We start from the raw sequence: 18538 nt of genomic DNA on the forward strand, positions 1-18538 counted from the left end.
TAGCTCATTAGGTGCTTTAGTTGTGCCCTCCTCTCCTGCCATGGTTCATATTAATCAAGCAACCTGTTTTAGAGCGCTGTAGTTGTTTGGGAACTCGGCTCACGGTGAGATTTGGAGGACGCGACAAAGACAACAACGGGAGAAATTGAAATTGAGAGAAACGAATGAGGAAGGAATACATTAAGAGGAAAGTCAGCCGAACGGCAATCGTAAAGGAGCTTTGCTGCCAGAATAAGCAAAGTGAAGAAGGAGCCTTGTAGCTTATAGCTCCGATGATAAATCAAACACTGTGATCCAGATACACCTGTCAGGAAAGGTAGACAACAGCTACTTCCCCACACGACATCCCCCGCTAATGCCAAAAAGAAAAGATGAAGGAGGCGTTTACACAATCCTAATGCGTATAGATTTGATAGATCCCTTATTCCTTGCCTTACTCTATCAATAGAGCCCATTAAGACGACGACATCAAGCCATCCATCAAAGGAGGTTTCCTGCTCCATCAGACCATCAGGCTGATCTATTGTGACGAGGCTCGGGTTCAGTTATATGAACCCAGTCGCATTTTATGAATCTCTCGCTTTCCATTTCAATTTAATTTGTTTTTTCTTCACTGCTTCATCGCTCGCTCCGTTTCCCCTACAAGTCATGTACACAGATGACTCAACGGTTCCCTTATTTCCCCTCGTGTGTAATGCTTTGTTCTCTGTTGTCTTTCCCTCTGAGCCACCAGGCAAACGTTGCTTTGTAGTGAATCGACTAAATTTGCTGCTTCAGTCCAAAAATATCCTCCTGATCTTCGTATTGTTAGCGTCGCTGGATACTATATTTATTCACGCTTTCTAAAGGCAAATATTTAAAAAACAATTACAAGAATTCTTTTTGAAGATAAACATCAGAAACGTCTCTTTCTCCCAAACCGTAACATTTCTGTGTTGTTTTTCACGTTGTTAAGCTTTTCCTCCTTCTGTCTTCATTGGTTTAATTGATTAAACACTTTTCTTCTCTTTGAAAACCCACAACGGCACGGATAACTGAGGATTTTTTTTTGCCGCAAAGGAATAACGCGGCGGCTTACTTAGATGTGAAGAATGCCAAAAATCCAGATCTTCCATCTTCGAGGTTCAGCGCAATTCCCTTTCTGAGATGCATCGATCCAGGAGTTTTGGCCTGTGGCAGAAGGTGTTAATATTTAATGAGCTAGAGGTGGTGCCGGGGGGTTGGGATGCATTAGACTGATAGGCAGGGCCCACTGAAAGCGAGTGATCAATATCCATCAGGCACAAGCTGTAACCAAAAGCGCTTGGTGGAGGAAGCCCGGCAAAAACCTAAAGAGAGCTGGTGGATGCAGTCGGCGGGGACCTGATTAGTAGAAGTGCAGGAAACCACAATTGACCAATACTCGTCCCAGGTAGCAACCTCCGCTTCTGAAAAGTGAAGATAATGCAGAAGTGTCTTAAACTTGCATTCTTTCAAATGGCCAGCAGGTGGCGACGACTCCGGTTGCCAAAGAGGTCTGGTTGTATTCAACTTCCAACGCAGTTCACATACACACGTCCTTATTCGCTAATGGAGGAATAGTGAAAATGTGCCTATTTCTGTATATATATAGTACCAGAGGTGTGGACTCGAGTCATGTGACTTGGACTCGAGTCAGACTCGAGTCATGAATTTGATGACTTCAGACTCGACAAAACGTACAAAGACTTGCAACTCGACTTGGACTTTAACATCGATGACTCGTGACTTCACTTGGACTCGAGCCTTTTGACTCGAGAAGACTTGCTACTTCCCATGAAAACTGGGGGAAAACATTTTCATACGGCCGCGCCGCTCTGTTTATCTGCATCTGTCAAAAAAATGTGCGCCACCTGTATGCAGAGAGCGCGCGCTGTCGACATCCAATCACTGCAGTGCCACCTGGTTCTGATTCGACAGCATCTAAACAGGCACATTGCAAGACAACCAATGAAGCGCAACAACGCGCTAGTTGGAAAAATGATACGGAAGGTAGTTTCGTTTGGATATAAATATTACGAGGTAGTCGACAAAAAACGAGTTGCTATTTGCAAAACATGCGGGTCGAAGATCACAGACGGAGCTGCCACGACGTCCAACTTTGTTCGACACCTGAAGTTGCACAAAGAAAGGTAAGTTTTGAACGAATGCTGAGCACCTTGTCGAATGTACCGTAACTCACGAGCATTTACCGTATCAACGAGACAGCTCGTTCATGCTTACAAAAATCGGGATTTTTGAACCCGGATTCAGACTCCGATGGAAATCCTCGCCAACATTAAGTCAACGTCCGTTTTAAAGTACTATAACACAGTCACAGTCGATCCACCATTACCCTTCCCTTCCCTACGTAGTCTAGGTCTGTGAGGCAGCGCACCATCACCCAGGGTTCCCCGTCCCCACTTTGCTTTAAAGCAAATGACTTCGGTTTCTTGAGGGAAGGGCTTTTGAAGCAGTGAAGGAGCAAGGAATTTTCTGTAATAAGAGGACTTGAAATGACTCGAAACTAAAATGATAAGACTTTGGACTCGACTTGAGACTTGTTGGCTTTGACTTTTGACTCGACTTGGGACTTGCCTCATCTTTGACTTGACTCGAGGGCAACGACTTGAGACTTAGGCTGCGTCTCATTTCTCTGTCTTACCCCTTCCCCTTCCCCTACCCCTTCGTCTGTGTCTTCCCCTTGCCCCTCGATACCGAGAGAAAGGGGGTAGGGGTGAGAAAGTTCCTCTAAGAAATGAGACACCACTCGATAACTGGTTGCGTCATCATCCCTTGCCGCTAGCTGGCTGCTACGTCAACAGAGGCGACAAGTGTTGACATAAACGAAGATGCCGTCGTCTCAGGTCGTGATATCGATTGCCTGGGCTCTCTTTATCTTTGCACGCTTGGGTGCCATCAGTCAAAGACATAGAAGAAGACGATTGTTTCTCAGACGACAATATTAATTGTCATATAGATAGCTCAGCTCGACAAATAGCGCATAGCTGCTAGCTAGCGGTTTACTACCGATTCAAAACAAAAACATTACAATTAAAACCACTTGAACATTTTATTAAAAGGATCATAAAACACGAGTGTCATAATTATAATATCAATTAAACTGCTGAAAATACTTAGATTTGTGCGACTCCTTCACAGTTCGACGTTCAGCCATAAAAAAAACTTGATGCCGGCACTTTTGAGAAATTCCTACGTTGTTAACTGTTACCCCTCGGTTTCAAGTGTGGTCCTCCGCAAACTTCGTTTCAAGGGCTATGTAGCCCTACGCCTTGGCCCTAGCCCTTAATCAAAATGAGAATCGAGACACCACTTCCCCTCACATGAACGCGCAAAACCGAGGGGGAGGGGTAAGGGGAAGGGGTAAGGCTGCGTCTCATTTCTCTGTCTTACCCCTTCCCCTTCCCCTACCCCTTCGTCTGTGTCTTCCCCTTGCCCCTCGATACCGAGAGAAAGGGGGTAGGGGTGAGAAAGTTCCTCTAAGAAATGAGACACCACTCGATAACTGGTTGCGTCATCATCCCTTGCCGCTAGCTGGCTGCTACGTCAACAGAGGCGACAAGTGTTGACATAAACGAAGATGCCGTCGTCTCAGGTCGTGATATCGATTGCCTGGGCTCTCTTTATCTTTGCACGCTTGGGTGCCATCAGTCAAAGACATAGAAGAAGACGATTGTTTCTCAGACGACAATATTAATTGTCATATAGATAGCTCAGCTCGACAAATAGCGCATAGCTGCTAGCTAGCGGTTTACTACCGATTCAAAACAAAAACATTACAATTAAAACCACTTGAACATTTTATTAAAAGGATCATAAAACACGAGTGTCATAATTATAATATCAATTAAACTGCTGAAAATACTTAGATTTGTGCGACTCCTTCACAGTTCGACGTTCAGCCATAAAAAAAACTTGATGCCGGCACTTTTGAGAAATTCCTACGTTGTTAACTGTTACCCCTCGGTTTCAAGTGTGGTCCTCCGCAAACTTCGTTTCAAGGGCTATGTAGCCCTACGCCTTGGCCCTAGCCCTTAATCAAAATGAGAATCGAGACACCACTTCCCCTCACATGAACGCGCAAAACCGAGGGGGAGGGGTAAGGGGAAGGGGTAAGACAGAGAAATGAGATTCACCCTTACTTTTGACTTGCATAACAATGACTTTGTCCCACCTCTGTATAGTACCTCAGTAGACATGAGTTTATGGTCTCAATCACCCCCCCCCCCCCCTAAATATAAACCGTGAAAAAAAGTTTGACAACTACGCGACCCGTAGGAATCTTCTCTACGTCACCTGCCTGCACTTCCAATCTAACGGTCATTTCTGTTCACTGGTTGTGAAAATCCAAGATGGCGACAGACCTAATTTAAGATGGCGATGGTGAAAACGTACAACTAGAGGCCTAAAAGTGGCAGCGCACAAACCAATGGGTGTCGGGGGAATTCTCAGCCCACTTCTTCTGCAGTCTGGACCAGGGGAGAAGGACACAATGTTTTGGCTAGCGAGCTACTTAAGGTAAGATGTAGGTTTGCTAAAGGTGGCTTTTGAGATTCCTCAGTAGACCTTAGCTGCTATATTAGTTAATCTTGCTGAAAACTTGCTTCAGTGTCTCATTATTAGACTCCCCCCCCCCCCCCCCCTGCAGGAAAGATGCTTTTGTGTGTGTGAGGCTGACATTTGGCCAAACAGTTTTTGCCTCTGGGTTCGTGGGGGGGGGGATTAAAGTGTTCACTCAGCTAGAGTTCTGCTTGTTAGTGTTCAGGATTACACCACTCGTTGGAACTGTGATGGCACCAAAGCACAAAGACAGGACACTAGTCTTGATTTTAAATAATTATTTATGGGTGTTTGACATCCTTGGAGCTGGGCTTCTTCCATGAAATAACACAGTTGATAAATATAGCTGCCTCTTATTGTGTAACATATGTTTTTTTGGGAAGCTTTAACTTGCATGTGAGAATAAAATAGTGAGCAGTTGCCCACCGTTGGTAATAAGCTGTCTACAGTTTCTTTTAATTGTCTTATGAGTCCGGAACTAAAATGTTCTCTTTAAAATTGATAGAACTGTTTTTTACTTTTTTATATCCAGCCATCGAGGACATGGCACTGCTGATTTTTATCATATCCAAAGATTAAACACACTATTATAAGAAAATGGGGAAAATAACCAGGTGGCGAATGGAGTATTAATTATCCTGTGAAATCATTATTTATTATCACAGTAAAATTACTGTTAGACAACCCTGACAGAATAGAATATTTCCAGTATTTTAGTTTTTTCCCATCATCCATCTCACTCTCACAACAACAACAAACAACCTATAGTGTACACTTGGCTCCCACCACCTTATTATAAAGCTGCCCTCATTCCATTCATCCCTGGTCCCGTGATGAAGTGATCACGTGCCTACTCCTTGAGGCATCAATTAAATATGAGGAAACCTTTTTCCTGCTGTAAGTCACGACACGTTTGGTGGTAAGCAAACTGCCCCAAGGATTCATCTGAAGAATTGGCTTGGAGGGGATCAATAGTGACTAAAGGGCAAATCCATTCAGCTTTTCTCCGCAATTGACACGCAGCCTTGACAAATTGAGCAATCGCGTCGGGTTTGTTACACTTTGCGACCTCCCTTGCGGTGTGGGGAAAAGGTTGCATGTTTTTTTTGTGTGAAGGTGACGTGCATTTGGTGTCTCTGTGTGAATGCATGCTTTAAATGGCCTTTTCTTGCGGGCAGTGATAGACCTGTCGTTTTCCTCTAAGCACGGCCTGAATGTCTTCCTATAATTGGACTGTCATTTCCATGTTACCCACCAGAATTGCTCCGTCCCATCGCATCCGGAGCCCCGCGGGTCGCCGTTAGTGAAAGATTGCACAGTGATGTCAGCGAGGTCTATTTCGTTGTAACTGTTGCCATTTGGGAACCGCAGGCTCATGCCCACCCATCCGACTCATTTCAAATGAAATCTAATTTCAAAGCCACCTCCCTAGTTACGGTCATTCCTCTGCCTCGGACTCAGGCTGCTTTCCAGTTGAGAATAAATGCTGCTTGTCGGAGAGAGAGAGAGAGAGAGAGAGGGAGGGAGACGCGCCAGAGGGAGTCGAATACGTAGCCCAGGGCAGGAGGATAGATTGGAAGGAGGAGATGAGACATTTTACTCTGCAGAAGATGGGGGCCTTGATTCGATAAACGTTGCCATTTAGGTGATGCTGACCACCTGAAGGAGCAGAGCAAATCACAGTTGTAAATCACTGGCAGTAGGTTGGGGATTTATTTCCTATTTATTAAACACATTTAACATTAACCATTGTGCAGCTCTAACCTCAAAGCCGGCTACGAACACCTGAAAACAGAAATGTGACTGGTCCACCAGGTGTAGGTAACTCAGACGCTCTATTCAAATACACGTCGTTCATTTTTCTTCCCAAAGGTAATGCTGCAAACAAAATTCTTGTTAAATGAAGTTATCTGTTGATACACAACATAACAATCTGTGCCTTGATCTAGTTGGATTCAGACCAAAACTATTGCAAAATGAGCTCAAAATGCGTCATATGAAAATGCAGTTTTTATTAAATCTTGTGGCCTGGGAGGAGCTTCAGTGAGCTGCTTAAATAATTGGTCTTGCTCCTACATACATTAGATACACTGGCTATGGGCTGGATATACACACATCACGTGGGTATAGGGTTAAAACTGAAAGGAGAAAGCAGCGAAAGTTAATGGTTCTCTTGAATGTTGAAAAAACAGCCATGATTGTGGCAATTTAGAAATCAATTTGAACCAATCTTTGTCTGGTATAACTTGAATTTTCCCTTAATATTTAAATGTTTGTTCATTTCTTTGGTGTTGAATGAGATTTAGAACAATCCTTCATCACCAGTGGTTGATGTTTACTGCAAGAACGTGATGACGATGACGTTTACCAGCTGGTTGCTTTGCTGCAGGGTTCTTACAGCCCCTCTCTAACCTCGCTTAAAGGCCATTTAGCTCAACCGATTAACCTGGAGCTACTCGGTTGGGGGGGGGGGGGGGGGGGGGGTGTAATGATGGCAGCCATGATCTCTGGCCTTTGTTTCTAAAATGCTGTTGTGTAAGAGGCACTGTGTGTTTCTGCCTTGTACTGATATTTGAGCAAATGACATCCATTACTTGAATAGTCTGAATTACTGAATAGTCCAGTAAAGCATTTTTGGTATGTTTGTGTCTATTGGATTTGGTGGACTTGTTGGTTCTGGTTCTGACCCGGGTGGATCGGGTATTCAGGTTTACATGCTGCATTGGTGGTTATTGATGCTTAGATGGGTTGTCTTTCTTCCTGTGCTGCTGCCTTCATCTAAAAGCCGTTACCAAGTATTTCAATTGTACGTTTTGTCATCCGTGCAGAACGCAGCAGTCATACTGAAAAACAATAGAGCTCACTCGCCAAATACAAAGATGTCATTTTCAGTCTGCATTATTATTTTTCTCTGTAGCTTAATGGCACTTGGCAGGAAAACTGAAAATGTAGTGTTTCATTACTTTTTTCTGTGATGGCATTTATCAAAGCCGCAGCAGCAAGAGGCTACGAGTTTGGCAGGTTTTGTAGATACGTTTTGAGTGTGATGGTCATTGGTCCTGCAGTTTGGGTTTATGGGAAACAATAGATTCAGTTTATACATTTGAGATTCTGACATTCATTTTTATAAAGGCTTCACAGATGGTCGATGTGGCCGTCAGTCCTTTTTAAAGCAATTATGCCAGATAGTGGAAGTGATGAGAAAATGATGAGAAAAGTGTTCTGTGTGCCACCGGGCCATTAAGGGCAATCAATCAAGACGCGAGCCCTCTGGCTGCGGTCGGCCCCGTGTGAGGCAGCCAATAATCGGGCAGGTGGCAGTTCAATGGGAGGCTTAATTAAAGTACAAATAGATAAGGTTTTCATTGCGCCATAATGGCCATAGTTCTTGTCAGGCAGGGTGTTGATAGTGTAAATAAAGTTCCCCACAGCCAGTCACCTAAAGTGCTCGACACAGGAGGGCCAAAGGAGCAACCGGTTGGGCACAAAGTCATGGTGATGTACTTTGCTTTCTTTGCAACACATCATTCGGATTGTTTGTTGTTGATATCTTTAATAATGCAATGAAACCATCAAGCCAAAGAAAAAGTTTCAGAATGAAAAATATTTGTATTACGTTTTAGCAACAAGGAAATTCAAAGTTCTTTGCATGGAATTAACAATGTTAAAAGGAGAGAGACGATGTGTATAAGACACACTTTATGAAATAATAGATAAAAGAAATAAAATGGAAGATGTGAGATGGGAAATAATGGCCACTGAATGATGGCAATAACCTTCATATACTGTATCTGCGCCGTCCTTTTCGGTGTCAGTCAGAGCATTCGGCTTTGTAGAAGAGCAATTATTGAGCAGCAAGTGTCACTGGGTTGAAATGTGCAATTATTCTACATTCATTGAGCACTTTTTTTTAAATATGTATCATTCATGTATTCCTGCATATGGAGGCAATGGAGCCTTTGTGCAGCACATCTAAAATCCCAGTGTGAGAGAAGAAAATGGACTGTGATTATGCATATATTAAATTGCAGTGTTTTATCTCGGTCCACGATGGAGACTGAGTGGCCACAGCTTATTTCTTTTATGTTTCTTCATCGGGAGGTAGTTGAAAGGTTACGATTTTGACAAGGAAACTAAGAGGAAAAAAAAGAAAAAAGACTGCCATAAAATGTAGTCATTCCCAAAGCTTCCAGGGTTTGAAAAGTGAGGTCGCTTTCATTTTAATTCATTCGAACTTTGCTATTTGTTCATAGCAAGGTTTTAGATGCTTAAAATGTTAGCATCTAATTGGTCCATCTGGAGATGGTTAATTTAAGGTACAGTGATCATAATAGTGTGTTCAAATTAATCCGATACATTAGACTGAAATGATGGCGTCAAGAAGACGAAATGAAATCTGTCTCTCCACCTGCTATTTGGAGAGTATTAGTAAAGCAAAATTAAAAAGTTTAGAGTACAATAAATGTATGTTCATAAGAAGGCCAAATGAAAACTAGAACCACTGAAACCTGTCCGTCGTGACCTGAATGCTTCGGATGCTTCGTAACGTACAAGAAAATTTACAAAAGCACTTTTATACACCTTTTGAAACTCAAACAAATTTATATCAAGCCAAAAGTTGTGAACATTTTGCACGCTGACCTCTTCAATAACATCCATCACATGCTTCCCTGCCGTGTATTTGGGATCAAATTACGGAGCGAACCAACATCCTGGCTGAGTGTGTCGAGGGTTGTGATGTGCAAACATAATTATGTTCCTGCCATCATGTGCTCCGCTCACCTTTGGATCTATTGAAGAATCAGATCTTTCATGGCCATCATCACCCTCATTCTGTTGGTTCCTGTGCTGGCGTGTGTCCGTGCATCCATGCTTCTGCAAGGCTTATTGTACGAAAACCAGCCCAACAAATGCACAGTGTGTGTTTGTCTGTGTGTGTGTTTGTGTGACTAATCAGCAGAGACCGGGCTATTTTTCGAATAGGCTGCTTCATCCGAACGCTTCACAGCCGTCTAATTAACCCAGTGGACCAAACAACAACTCCAGACTTCATGGCCTCGTGATCTGTCGTAATTCACACCACGTTGGCTTTAACATTTCTTACTAATCAGCGGTCCGCTCAAATCGTTTTAAGCACAGCACCCATTTTTATTAGCAGAGAGGTATCGCTTCTGGACGAAGTCACGTTTGGATGTGTGTGGACCTCAAAGAATTCATGGTACATTAAATGTTTGGACTAATTCCCAACGGTTGTCTCTCGTATGCCCAACTTTAAAAATGATTTTCTCATATTATATTATTCACAGACTTTGTAAATCAGGTCCCGTGGAACCACGAGATAAGGTGGTTTTCTGGTAATTGCCTGAAAACGTATCTCTATTTAAATATGAAATGTATATAATAAACAAAGGAGCCATCCCCATAGAATATTAAGTAAAACCATCCGTTGGGAAAAAAAACACCTCATTACCATAGAAACGCATTGGCCAAACTGCCACCAAGGAAATCATCAGATTCAAATAACAAAAACAAATATGCTTAAAATCCCCATATTACATGTTATTTAAACAATTCCTGCTGGCCTCTAACCACGTGCTGCAGGGGTAGATTTGGGTTCCTGTCCTGCCACCATGATGAATCTTCTTATTCTTCTCTATGCATAATAGATAAATTAACCTTTTCAGAACACTAGCCTCTTTTTTGGCCTCTGCTCCGAAAAATGGCCCATCCCATTGTTAAAAACTCTGGAACTACTACTTATTTAATAAAGGGAAACCCATGTAAGAGCTAAAATTGTGTAACAATCAATTTATATGTTACTGTCATGTGAGAGATCTTTTCCATTTTTACCCTCATCATTCAGGATGAAGAGCTTTTTGTATCTTTCTGTGGGTTTGTCCGCAGACCTCAGCGTGCTGGTTTCCATGCAAAGTGTTTTAGTGACTCCCAACCAGCTGTACTCCTCTCAACAGAGTGCGATTTCACGTCGATGTCACCGCCCCGCATGTGGTTTATCACCTCGTTAACACGGCCAAAGGTCCCTTTTTCTGTCATTAGCTGAATCATAGTGGCTGGTCACAGTTCCAAGAAGTGACTGCAGGTTCCCATAACGCTCATAACAGCTGCTTTAAAAACTGCAATATGTCTGCATATGTGTGCAGTATGCATGCTTTCTCCTCATGTATGATGGTATTTGCACACAAGAGTAAATCTTTGATAGTTTGCAAAGTGAAGGAAAATCATTTCATTCCATCTGCTGAGATGAGATCACTACTGCAGTCAAATCCCAATCCTTGAAACTGAGATGAGTTTTCCTGCTGCTGGTTCGTTACCACTTCTCTTTGTCTGTCATTCCTTCTTTGGCCCCGTTTCACCTCCACAAGCTACACTTTGATTCCTGCTGTTTATTCTATTCACTCCAGAAAGTCCTTTACACAGCGACACGTGTGTGTGTGAACGCTGACGTACCAACGCTGACGTGTGTGTGTGTGTAATCTTCCTCCAGGCTTCCCTAAAGAATATCTGTCCTGAGTTCCTTGTGCTTGGTAAACTACTTGCTGCTATCTGCTTCCATGCTGCGCTGAAAAGAAATGACTTTCCAACGCTGCGGCTTTCCTTGACCGCTCAAGCCCGATTCAGCGGCACCGAGAGGCGCCCGTGTGACAAGCGGCACTCCGGGAAATCTCTATTTTTATTTTCATAGCATTTCTGCTTCTTTTGGGAGAGCAATACAAAGAGGAAAAAAAAGGTATGTGTGCGTGCAGATTTTTTAGAAATCCTCACACTGTTATGTAAACCCCAGGCTCTTTGACTTTGCAGCCCCTAAACTTCTCGGCTCTCTCCGTGAGGATTTTTTGAAAAATGTGACGAGTGGGGTCAAAGCGTGCACTCAAGTGCTCCCCTGCACGTCAAGGGCTCTCTACCAATGCATAAAAGCAGTGGCAGCTCAGGGACGGACAATCTCCGCTGTTTGCAAACCACCTCCGAGAAGCAGGGATCTGTCTCTGAGATGGGAGCAGGACGTGCAAAAAGAATCCTAGGTGCATTTCAAAGTTAACTCTTAAATAGATGCAAAATAAAGCGAGGGTTCGATTGAGTTATTTGCTGAGCTTATTTGGATGTCATTCAGTTTTTTCATGTGGGATGAGGGTTTTATTGTACTCTGAGATAACAGACCTCTGGTCCCAGATGAAGGCACCATATTGGTTAAATGAAAAGAGCTGCAGAAACGCTGAGCCAGTAGATCCTTAGCAGACAACATCATGGATAAATGGCCCCTGGTAGTAACATCTGTATTCCTGAGGCATGCTTTGCTCTGGAGTGTCTGAAACTTGTAGAGAGAGAGGCCCAGCATTACTGCCATGTTTAGGTAATGTAGAAATATTCATGGGAACGGTCTCATTAGGCAACACTTCCACCAAAAGGTCAAAGAATTATTCATTTTATAATTCGGACATTTTCTCTTCATTGCTTTCAATGGTTTCATTTTCATAATACCGTACTAAGCTTTCACACAGTTTAAGATGATTTAAAAGACTTCACATGACAATGAAATGTGACATTAGTATTTTGTCTTTTTAGCCGAGTGTTAGAAGGAGTACACACACACCTTTAACTAAAATTGCTCTCAGAGAGAAAAGCCTTGAGTCAAAACCGATGAATGAAAAATAATTCATACATCTACCTCATGCTCGGAATCCTCTTCAAAACGTTGACCTCCAAAAGCCTTCTCTGTAATATCCAATATACATATTCACAAGCTCATTGAGCACAGTCAACCCTGCACCAAGAGAAGAATGGTCATTTATCCACAGGGAAATGTCACAAAACTAGGATTAGAATTTTTAATCAAGATGAATAAAGTTGAATAACTTCTCACAGTGTGGTTTCCTTTGGAAGCACTTGGGATTTAACAACAATGAATACTTTGTATGGAAAAGACCTCATGGCTCTACTTCAGTAGACCACCTCAGTGTAAAAGAGAGCTCACTCTCCACTTTAATTGGACCTCTGAGGATGTGAAGCAGACATCAGGTTTTGTCGGGAGTCATTCATCTCAAACTCAGACCTTCAGTCTCTCTGGTTTGATCACAAGCTTCAGTCGTTTTATGACCCAAACTCTTGACAAAAGCACACTTCTAACGTTACTCTGTCGTTGTTATCATCAGATTTTGCTTTTGTATAACAGACCCACTTTGACGGACTTGCCTTGTAAACTTAAACAGAGTGAGGTGTTACATTTGATCTGTGTTCATATCCGATACTCTGAATTAAGGAGAAAGGAACACCAGGAACATTTGACTGATTCAGCCACAAAATTAAATGAAAAAGATACATCATAAGAATCTTAAGACACGTCGTAAAGACATTTAGACTTTCCTCTTCTCTTCTCTGGCCTTCTAATTGCCTCACAGCACCAGTTCATTTCAACAGCGCCAGGCTGAAAATAAGCACATGGTAGATTGTAGCTTGCACACAGAAGACCAGAGGTATGGAGAACATTTCTTTTTCTCGAGATCCCTCCGTCATATGTCCAGCAGAGATGTAATGAAAAGCCGAAGCTCCTGCATCACAGAGAACGGTGTGTGACAGAGGGTGTAAAGGAAAGCTGTTCCAGCTGTTAATCCCCAGCATCTGCTGCCGCCTTGTGAGAGATTAATACTCCAATTAATGCATTAATCTTCCAATTTTCACTGTTTTTTCTGCATATTCTTCCGTGCTTTGAAAACATCTCGAATGAGAGCTGTTTGCCACCCACTGATCAATAGAAAATGTGAACGCACAGAAATGCTTTTTTTTGCGTTGCGTTGTGTTTGAGGGATTTAATTCTGAGAGATTTGTTCAAAGAAATATTAATGTTATAGACATAAGTGTGGCTTTTTTGGCCTGACGTAACTTGTGAAGAGAGTAAAAATGAGAACAAATGTGATTTTCATAAGCAGTTTTTGTTGTTTAAAATAACCATTTCTGTGTGTGGTTCTCTGTAATTATAAGCATTCAGCATGTATGTCATTGGGATCATAATGAGCAAATCAATTCTTTTGTCATGTAATATGACAGGCAAGTCTCTTTATTTCCCTTCATGTAGCAAGCCTCATTATATCCGTTTATGTAGCAAGCCTCATTAGCGAGCCCTTTATGTAGCAACACCTGTTATGTTTAAACTAGTCTGCAAAACCATACAAACAACTCTGAGCGGCTGTGGGCTTTTTTTTCAAGTGTTAACTTGAGAATATTAAGCAAGGTCACCATCACATTTTAGCAGGTTTGTAGGTCGTTTACCAAAGTAGTGGACAATTTGAAATTTTGAACTGATAAGTTGTTTAATTGTTATGTGGATAAGGATTTTTACAAAAGTTGAAAGCCACGTACACCTCATTGTTGGAGCTACTAACTACATGTGAAAGAGCACATTTTGCCACAAAGCATCGTGAGGGCGGCAGTTGAAATGAGATCCGTCCGCGGTGGGTCAACGTGCGTGGATTGTCCACAGCTCATGTGGTTCTGACAGACTTTTAAAGTTTTAATGAGTTACCCCAACAGCTTCCGAAAAAAAGCCCCCGACATCATTCCACATGTGATATTTAATGTTGAATCCTTGAAAAATATTTTAATGAGTGCCGCTTCAGTGACGCCCGGCGCAGCCGTCCACCTCCGGTGCACCGGGAGAGCCTAATGGACCTCTGCGACAAGTCACCAATGAAGTGCAAATGGGCTCAGTCTCATGTATGAAAGGAAATGACAAGTTTCCCCCCCCCCCCCCCCCCCCCCACACACACACACTCCTTCCCACTGCCTTCGTTTGAATTGTTTGTCTTCGTAAATGCTTTTCTGCTCATTTTCCCCACAGTTCAAGCTTCTAGCTTTGTGTTACATTGGATTACACTAGTCGCGTTGTTTTGCATCTTCTTGTTTTGTAAGAATGAGTTGATTTACCGATGATGATCCAGCAACTTCTCAGGACACCGTTGAATCTTTTTTTGGGCCATTTTTATCTTTGGCATATGAGGGCTATACAGCAAATGTTGTTATTTGACATCAAAGTAATCACAATCGATGCAGGCAAGCTGGACTCCCACAGGGTGATGGTTACTCACACTCTCCCAGGTATGGATGTGTGTGTCAGCTGGTGCTGGTGTCCCGCTCTGGGAGCAAATCTTTTCTGAGTTGATTATCGCCCTGGGATGATGCCTGGCCCCGTTTCACATTCTGCTGTGGCCTTTCACCTTTCTGCCGGATGGAAAGCTCAACCAGACGGTTTTTGCGGAGAACTTTGACCTCTTAACATTTTCTGCACCAGGATTTCATTATTCCCTCTTTGTCCTTACGGCTGAAAGAGCCGGGTTAGGTTGGCTGAGCGGTGTGTTCTTGGTGCATTCATACAGGATGGTGGTTTGAGATGTTCTATTCTAATGCTCAAACTGACACCCAAACAAGCTGTGGGACAGCTGATCTGCACTTTTCATCATCCCACCTTTCCAACAGCATTGAGGCCAATTGACACTAGAGAGTGGCACAGCGTATTTGCGTCTAAGTTCCACACTTCCACACACGCAATCCTGTTAAAACATGCTAACATTTGCTCCTCAACCAACTCAAGATGAGTGAGAAATGGATATTATATAGATAATGTGTTTTATAAACGTGAGCAGGAAAAATGTCTTTGCTCCCACTAACTGAATATCAAGGATTTAATTTTTTCCACCTGCTCCACTGCTCAGGAGCCCATGGTTACATTCGCCATTAAGCTGATCTAAATAATGATTTTCATATTTTTCACCAAATGCTGAGCTTTAGACGGATTCGTTTTGTCCGTTGGACACCAGGCAGTAGTTTTTGTTCTTTGTCAAAGTCCAAAACGTAAAGAATGTATTGCATTTCTCTAGTTAAGCCACTAACATTATTTGTGAATGAATTGTTTCAGTTGAACGGAGCAGATTCTTCTTTATTTTTTCCTTTTTTTGAATTGCTGATGGCTGGCATGGACGGTCGGGCAGAGATTCGCTGGCAGTTGACCGTGTCAGCGCCGTCCCGTCGTCATCGCACTTCCGTCGACGATCACATGGCCCTGCTGCCAGGCGCACTGGGCTCAAACCAGTAAGACTCACCGTAACTGTCACCCAGCCGCCGTCAGTGTTTGACCTTCAGACGTAAAACCCCATTTTAATGTAGGCAGAGGGCCACAGTCATCACGCCCGCTGTGGGCGGATGGCATTTCATCTGGTGAGCGCGTGAGACACCCTGTTAATGTGCGACTGACGCCCACACACAGGCGTTTCGCCACTTAAGTTAATAAGTTCAATGAAACTAATTTGACTTTTGCCAGGTTGGCATGCTAATTCTCTTCATGAATATATATATATATAAAAAATAAAATGCTAATATGCTGCATGAGATATTAGATGCGTTGGATTACCGGGCCTCTATTATTGCGGGAGGCTCATGTTCGTGAACTGGAAGTGCCCCGACTTTATGAAACCATCGCATGGAAAACTCATCATCCTTTTTAATGACATGCTTTGACCAAAAAAGGTCAACACATTATAACTTTAGCCTCTTTGTGTCATATTTAATTCATAACTAAATATGTCATATTAAATATGTTTTGACATATTTAGTTTGTTCCTAGCAAAAGGCTCTCTGAGGATATGTTGAATAGGGAAATGAAACGGTGGGACACATGATGGACTTATAGGCAAGGCAAGTTTATTTGTATAGCGCTTTTCATACACAAGGCAGACTCGGAGTGCTTCACATAACATGTCATACAATAAAGTGAAATAAAATGCAAGAATTAAAAGACAATTAAAAAACAGCAAATAAAATTGTAAATATAAAAATAATTAAAAGTTACAGTGCAGAGTGAGAGATTAAAATCTTATTAAAATTGTTTAATTAAAGGTTAAAAGGGCAATGTAGGTAAAATTTACCAGAAGGCTAAGGTGAACATAAAAGTTTTCAGTCTAAAACGTGGTCAGATTTGCGGCGAGTCTTAAATCTTCATGTAGTTTATTCCAGGTGTTTGTTGCATAGTAACTAAATGATGCTTTCCCATGATTTGTATTTACTCTGGGAATCACTAACAGATTGGTGTCAGAAGATATTAGTGATCTTGAAGGCGTATGTAGTGGAAGCATATCAGTGATATACTTAAACCATGTAGTGATTTATATGTGAACAGTAGGATTTTGAAATTAATTCTCTGACATACTGGGAGCCAATGTAAGGATTTAAGAATTGGTGTAATGTGCTCACATTTTTTGGTCTTTGTTAGCACTCTAGCAGCAACAAGCTGGAGCTGCCTGACAGTTTTTTTTTTTTGGAAGACCTGCAAGGAGACCATTACAATAGTCCAGCCTACTAGTTATAAAGGCATGTACAAGTGTTTCTAAGTCTTGATGAGCCCTCATGAGTCGTGCTTTTTGAGGTGATAGTAGGCCGATTGTGTTACTGATTTGATGTGATTTGAGTGTAAATCTGAATCCATAATAACCCCCAGATTTCTGGCTTTATTTGATGTTTTCAGGGACACAGAGTGAAGGTGTTGGGTTACTTTAAACCTTACTTTTTTAGCACCAATTACAATGATCTCAGTTTTGTCTTCATTTAGTTGTAGGAAATTTTGACACATCCAGTCTTTGATTTGATCAATGCACTGGCACAGAAAATCTATGGGGCGATAGTCGTTTGGTGATAGCGCTACATAGATTTGGGTGTCATCAGCGTAGCAATGGTGGTCAATTTTATTATTTTGCATGATTTGTCCTAGTGGGAGCATGTAGATGTTGAATAAAGTCGGCCCTAAGATCGAACCTTGGGGGACGCCACACGTTACGTCGGTTGGATCTGATACGAAGTCACCAATGGAAAAAAAATAGTTCCTGTCTTGTAGATATGACCTGAACCAGCTTAAGACTGTGCCTGAGAGCCCCACCCAGTTTTCCAACCTGTCCAAAAGCATTGAGTGGTCGACAGTATCAAATGCAGCACTGAGGTCTTATAGCATTAATATTGAAGCTTTGCCAGAGTCTGGGTTCAGACGGATGTCATTTACAACTTTAATAAGGGCCGTCTCGGTGCTATGAAGAGGTCGAAATCCTGACTGGAAGTTGTCGTGGCAGCCAGTTGAAGCCAGGAAGCGATTAAGTTGTTGTAGGACAACTTTCTCAATTATTTTACTTATGAAAGGTAGGTTATACACCGTATCACCACAGTCAAAAAAAGAACTATTGAACTATTTAACTTTAATTCAGTTTTAGTTGCTATACTGAAATTCAGAACATGTATAGGGATCTTGTGTAACACCAATCTAGCATTTTCTAATCTAATTTTCAAAGATTATTGATGAGTATTAGAGGTGTAAAAAAATTATATCCATATACATCCTGCTTCATTACATACAAAGTAATATTAGTGTACAACAAAGTCTCTACATATATTTGCTGGATTGTGGATTAGCTGGAATTTTACCATACAAGTTTCAAATTAAAGTATTGCTGCATATTATATGATCTTGTGTTACACTGGAACTATAATAGCGCACTGATCCTGTCTCCTGTCAGTGAAAATGTAATTCTGACAAAATCCGGATAAGTATTCTCAGACAATTGAAAATAGCATTAAGATGCCATAGTCCTTCATTGCAACAAGGGATAAACTGAGAGAATACCTGAGAGATAGGATTATAAATAAAATATTATTCCCAGAATGACCCCCGGGAAGTCTAATCTTAGCCTGATTGTGATCTGCTCTTTAAAGACCCATGTGATATCTGCTGCGGTGCAGCAACTGTGGGATTCAGGCGCCGTAGGGGCGGAAAGTGATGTAGGATAAAAGGTGAGAGAAGAGATACAGAATGTGTTATGTTGTAATTCTCATTGTAATAGGGTAATAAATAAGGACACATGACAAGCTTAAAATATGACCCTTTTGTAAATTTCATGTTTTTTTGTTTTTATTT

At 41.9% G+C, this 18538-nt stretch overlaps 1 protein-coding gene across 2 annotated transcripts in view; it reads left to right on the forward strand.

Annotated features, from left to right (window-relative positions):
* The window catches only part of rgs6 (regulator of G protein signaling 6), a 52789-nt gene that overhangs the window by 13906 nt on the left and 20345 nt on the right, over window positions 1–18538 (forward strand). Inside the window, exon 1 of one of the 2 annotated variants that reach the window (XM_062559461.1) lies at window positions 2052–2150. The exons of the other annotated variant lie outside the window; for it this stretch is intronic. Coding sequence (XP_062415445.1) covers window positions 2076–2150 — 75 coding nt within the window. The 5' untranslated portion in view covers window positions 2052–2075. Of the gene's footprint in view, window positions 1–2051; window positions 2151–18538 lie in introns of those variants that run through there. 2 annotated transcript variants of the gene reach the window in all.

The sequence above is a fragment of the Pungitius pungitius genome, chromosome 20, assembly GCF_949316345.1.
Source record: "Pungitius pungitius chromosome 20, fPunPun2.1, whole genome shotgun sequence".
NCBI lineage: Eukaryota > Metazoa > Chordata > Actinopteri > Perciformes > Gasterosteidae > Pungitius > Pungitius pungitius.